Source organism: Sinocyclocheilus rhinocerous, unplaced genomic scaffold, assembly GCF_001515625.1.
Source record: "Sinocyclocheilus rhinocerous isolate Xijiao unplaced genomic scaffold, SAMN03320098_v1.1 scaffold1206, whole genome shotgun sequence".
NCBI classification, from domain to species: domain Eukaryota; kingdom Metazoa; phylum Chordata; class Actinopteri; order Cypriniformes; family Cyprinidae; genus Sinocyclocheilus; species Sinocyclocheilus rhinocerous.
The window spans coordinates 274,154-279,881 of NW_015659931.1; the positions used below are offsets into that span (position 1 = coordinate 274,154).

General features: G+C 35.3%; 1 protein-coding gene across 2 annotated transcripts in view; it reads right to left on the reverse strand.

Annotated features, from left to right (window-relative positions):
* Positions 1–5,728, reverse strand: part of LOC107724529 (diphosphoinositol polyphosphate phosphohydrolase 1-like) — a 7,666-nt gene extending 1,938 nt beyond the window's left edge. For both annotated transcript variants that reach the window (XR_001638031.1, XM_016533506.1), the window contains exons 1-4: positions 5,431–5,728; positions 3,503–3,613; positions 754–798; positions 311–395 (exon numbers count right to left, since the gene is read on the reverse strand). Coding sequence is in view for 1 of the 2 variants with exons in the window: in XM_016533506.1 (XP_016388992.1) it covers positions 311–395; positions 754–798; positions 3,503–3,613; positions 5,431–5,523 (334 nt within the window). In the remaining variant the exon portion in view is untranslated. The remainder of the gene's footprint in view (positions 1–310; positions 396–753; positions 799–3,502; positions 3,614–5,430) is intronic.

Consider the following 5,728-nt stretch of genomic DNA (forward strand, 5'->3'; position numbering starts at 1 on the left):
ACTTCACTAGACTAAAAAGAATATGAACGTGACTGAACTAATAAAAACTAAAATGACAGTTTCACACAAAGACTAGACTAAAACTAAAATTAAAACAGGCCGCCAAAAACAACACTACTCAGAAGACAATTGTACATTCGCCAATCACAAAACATTAGATTTTTCACACTTGCTAATCCCACAATGGCTCTGACAAGAATATTCTGATATTAATTAGAATTTAGTCACATTTTGATGAGATAAGCCATTGCAAATAAACAATAAAAAATCCAAACTTTTATACTGTAGTGTATTATTCTAAAGTACTTACCAATGTTTACTGAATCCTCCCAATCTTCTAGAACTTCAGTTACGATGAGAACGTAGACGTACGTTCTGTGTTTCCTATCTCGATTCTAAATATAAAACAAAATGTTATTTAAAATGGTTAAAGTGCCCCTATTATGGATTTTTGAAAATGACCTTTCATGCAGTGTGTAACAGCTCTAAGTGAATGAAAACATCCTGCAAAGTTTTAAATCTGAAAGTGTGCCGTGTATAAAGTTATTGTCTCTGCGAGTAAGGTAAAAATACATGCATACTATAAGACAATGAAAGTGTTTTTTGACCTTGCATGCATGTCAACCTGTTGTTGGGGACTCCCAAAACCAAAATATGAACTTTTCATTACCCATAATAGGGGCACTTTAAGACAAGCAGCACAACACTTATACAACACTTTTACAGAAAGCCATTCTTTCTTAAAGTACTTACCTCAAATATTCCTACTAGTCTTCCTAAAGTGCCCTTGACACCAGCCTGTAAAACAACGAATGAACGAAACTAAATCATTGTGTTTCTATTATTATTATTATTTTTATTATTATTTTAAAGAGACAGTCATTGCTACATGATCAGGTCCTTCAGTTTGTCATCAATGCAGAACCAATGACTGATGCATTAATTAGTAAGTGAGAATTTGACAACTGATATGTTTTCGGAGTCCAAGAAAAGAGTAGTTGTGAAAACAAGCAGGACAGTATATCAACAGGAACATGAAGGCATTCTTCAGTCTGTGACAGTCTACACCCGTCCTGAGTGATAGCGATCCATCATGACGCGGTTTAGGCCAAATGTCATGTACACAATATGGCGCTGACCTCAACTTGAGTAGCTGATTGTCATCAAACATGGTCTAAATTTAGTCCTGATTATATAGCGGTGGTCCAAAAGCCTGAGGCCACTAGTGAAAATGTTAAATTTAATATGCACTACCATTAAAAAGCATGGGGTCTGTGAGATTTAGATTTTTTTTGTTTCTTCTGCTCATCAAGACTGCATTTATTTGATCGAAAATACAGAAAAAAACAGTAATATTGTGAAATATTATTACAATTTAAAAAAACTGTTTTCTATTGTAATATATTTCAAAATGTAATTTATTCTTGTGATCAAAGCTGAATTTTGGGCCGCTAATTAATTACGCCATTCATCAGTGTCACATGATCCTTCAGAAATCATTCTAATATGCTGATTTGCTTCCCAAGAAAAGCATTTTCTTATAAATAAAAATTATTTGTAACATTAAAATTGTCACTTTTGGTCAATTTAATGATCCTTGCTAATTTAAAAGTATTTATTTAATTTATCTCTCTCTCTCTCTAAAAAAATTATTTAAAAAATTAACAATACATAAAAAAATAAATAAATACATATACATATATATGTATGGATTAAAAAAAAAAACTTACTGACCACATATATAACAAATTACATTATCAGGATAACAATTTGAGAAAGTTTAGGTTTGCTTTATTTTGCTTTAATGGCCTGATGATCATTCATTTCTTCGTGAACCAAGAGTCACATGATCAAAAACACTCATTTACTTCATTTACATTTGATTAGTCACATAGAAATGCAGAATATTCCTTGCTATTTTATAACGTTACATAACATTACATTTAGATTTCGAAATCTACAAACTTTTCAATATGCTCTCAGACTTCAGGACAATCCCACATATGCGGTTCCTTCGTTGTGTCATGGGACGTTTATAGTGTACGGCCGCTCTTAGCTACTGTCTGGCAGTGGAGGTGTGAAGAGCAGCTCTTAATCGGAGTGTAATGGCCTTTAAAACTGTAAGGCGATCGTCCCGGCAGAATGAACGACATGTTTGCTGTCTGTCAGATGGCCAGCGAAAGTAAGAGCGTATGGAGGATCTCAGCTGATGGAACATTATCACTTCTCTTTACGAGAAACCCCATAGGTTAAGTGTCAGCAGAGAGAAAACCTAGAGTTTCCATGTTTGCACAATAATTAATTACGCCATTCATCAGTGTCACATGATCCTTCAGAAATCATTCTAATATGCTGATTTGCTTCCCAAGAAAAGCATTTTCTTATAAATAAAAATTATTTGTAACATTAAAATTGTCACTTTTGGTCAATTTAATGATCCTTGCTAATTTAAAAGTATTTATTTAATTTATCTCTCTCTCTCTCTAAAAAAATTATTAAAAAAATTAACAATACATAAAAAAATAAATAAATACATATACATATATATGTATGGATTAAAAAAAAAAAACTTACTGACCACATATATAACAAATTACATTATCAGGATAACAATTTGAGAAAGTTTAGGTTTGCTTTATTTTGCTTTAATGGCCTGATGATCATATTCTTCTTCGTGAACCAAGAGTCACATGATCAAAAACACTCATTTACTTCATTTACATTTGATTAGTCACATAGAAATGCAGAATATTCCTTGCTATTTTATAACGTTACATAACATTACATTTAGATTTCGAAATCTACAAACTTTTCAATATGCTCTCAGACTTCAGGACAATCCCACATATGCGGTTCCTTCGTTGTGTCATGGGACGTTTATAGTGTACGGCCGCTCTTAGCTACTGTCTGGCAGTGGAGGTGTGAAGAGCAGCTCTTAATCGGAGTGTAATGGCCTTTAAAACTGTAAGGCGATCGTCCCGGCAGAATGAACGACATGTTTGCTGTCTGTCAGATGGCCAGCGAAAGTAAGAGCGTATGGAGGATCTCAGCTGATGGAACATTATCACTTCTCTTTACGAGAAACCCCATAGGTTAAGTGTCAGCAGAGAGAAAACCTAGAGTTTCCATGTTTGCACAATGGATCGAGTCAAAAATATGCAGCAAAACATCAATTATAGTGAGTAGTGGGAGGTGATCAGCTGATTAATCAGGGGATATTTGGCCATATTAAAATGATCGGGTCCATCAGTTGTGTTTTAGAGCCTAAATGTACTGATACTGAATCTATTTTAAGTAAATATTGTACAAAAATGAGTGAGCATTTAAATTGGAAATTGTGTGTATATTTTATCCACATTATTAGCCATCAAAAAATCGACTGAAAATCATGTAAACTCATGATAAATTAATGATATCTTCTACAAATGGCGTGAGAAGCTTTTTGTAATGGACAGCTGATTATGATAAATAATATGCATAATCCTAGAGGTGAAAGTCAAACCTCTTCACAGACTTCTCGGGCAGCAGCAACGTTGGGCTCTTCCTCGGGCTCCATTCCTCCTCCAGGTACGATCCATTTGTCTGGATATCTGCTGCTGCTCACCAATAACACCTGTGAGGAAACATTTGACAAGTTTTCAGTCTGTGTCACTGTTTGGTACAATAGATGTAATTTCAGCATTTTTTGTGAAACTCTGGGGCCTCATTTGTAAAGATTTGTGTAAAACAAATTCAAAATAAATATAAATGTACAACAGTCTCTGAAATGTTTTTATGAATGATTTATAAAGCATGTTTCTAAATATATGCATCTTTATAAATCTTTGATATTTATTTATTGTCAATAAAATCTATCAATAAATAAATGTATATTTTTTTTTAGGAAATCATTAATATAATTTTAATTATTAATATGAAACTGACTTGGAACTACCTGTGCATTAAACGGTTTTACCTGCCAGCCAATCAGAATCCAGTATTCAGACAGACCATGGAATAAATATTATTAATCAACAGTACTGTAATTTGAGTTTGTGAAGTAATACTAGTAGTATGTAAATACTAATATAACACATTTCTCACTAATAAAATGATGAAAAAAATCCATATAACCAAATAACATACAAATAAAACAACACTAACAAATAGCTATAAACGTTACAGATACATCGAATACTAAAAATTATAAACACTATAAAAAGATATGTCTCTCAAAATATATCCATTACCTCACTTTATTTAGTGTCTAAATTGAAGTGGAAATAAAACATCATAAACAATCAAAAATATTGTTAATAAAAAATAAATAAATAAAAGCTTATTTCAGAAACTCGATTCAAATTAATTAATACATTTCCTTTAAGTAATTATCACAAAGCAAAGCAGTTAAAATATTGCTCATTTGGCTTATATAGTATTATAAATGATGCCTTTATAAATCCTGATTTGTTCCTCACCTTTGATGAACTCCATAGAATTTATGGAGCTAAACCAGGCCCTTAATTATGCTTTCAAATTATGTAAACAAATGCTTTCTTGGATGTACCATGGGTTTCCACATTGGGAAAAAAAAAACGTACCACAGTATATTTCAAAGTACTATAGTAGGCCTATTACCTCGTACCATGGTACTGCCACATTACTTTTTTGTAAGCGATGGTCCTATCATCAAAGAATACCATGGTACTTCTTGTTAGCGGTGCTCAAAATAAAAAGTACCATGGTATTTCAGACATGTACAATATAGTTTTCAATATTCATGAAACACGTGAATTTCAGTACCATGGTATATTTCAAAGTACTATAGTATTACCATGGTACCCCCAACAGTACGTTTTTAGGGATGGTATTTCTAATATCTTCAAAGAATACCATTGTACTTGTTAGCGGTGCTCAAATAAAAAAGTACCGTGGTATTTTGGACACCATGGAAGTAACATGGAAACGCCATATTTCAAATGACCATGGTATTACCATCGGATGTACCATGATAACGTTACACCACAGTACTTTATTGCAAGGAAGTCTTTAAAGGTCTCTCATTTGAGATTTAGCACATAGGCTAACCGAGGCTTGTCATAGCACATGCATATTATTGTTCTTTTGTTGGTTTTGATTGTCATCATTTTGGATAAAAGCGTCGGCTAAATGACTAAATGTAAATACAGCACGTGATCTCAGATCAGATGGATTTCGATAAATCTATCAAGCTGTCAACGAGTCGCGCGTTCTCAGCGCAGCTTCATTGATTATCGCTTGTCGCGTCGTTTAACGCTAGGCCAGCTCCGCTAACCAGTCACAGGCTAACCGCTGATAGCACGCCGCTACCGCGCAGCCGAAGGGCTTGAGATCCGCCAGCTGACGCGCTGACAGACGCATCGCACCGCACGCATCGCGCGTTCTCTGGCGGCGCGGCGCGGCGCGACTCACCTCCTGCTCGGTGTCGTTCCTGAAGCACAGGCAGGCGGCCCGCTTCTTGAACCCGTCTCCATCATAGGTGCGCGTTTGGTTCGACTTCATCATCTCGGGCTGCGCGTCGCGACTGAGATCGGAACCTGAACCTGCCGCGCGGCAAGAGAGGCAAAGTCCGTCCGCGAATGGAAACCCCGCGTCAATCACTGGAAATAAGCTCTTCTGCGCTTCATTTTTCCAAAGCCGAGCGCATCTCGGTGACAGACGCCATTATCGAAACCGCTACGGGATGTGCGTAACCGGCGCAGCGCAGACA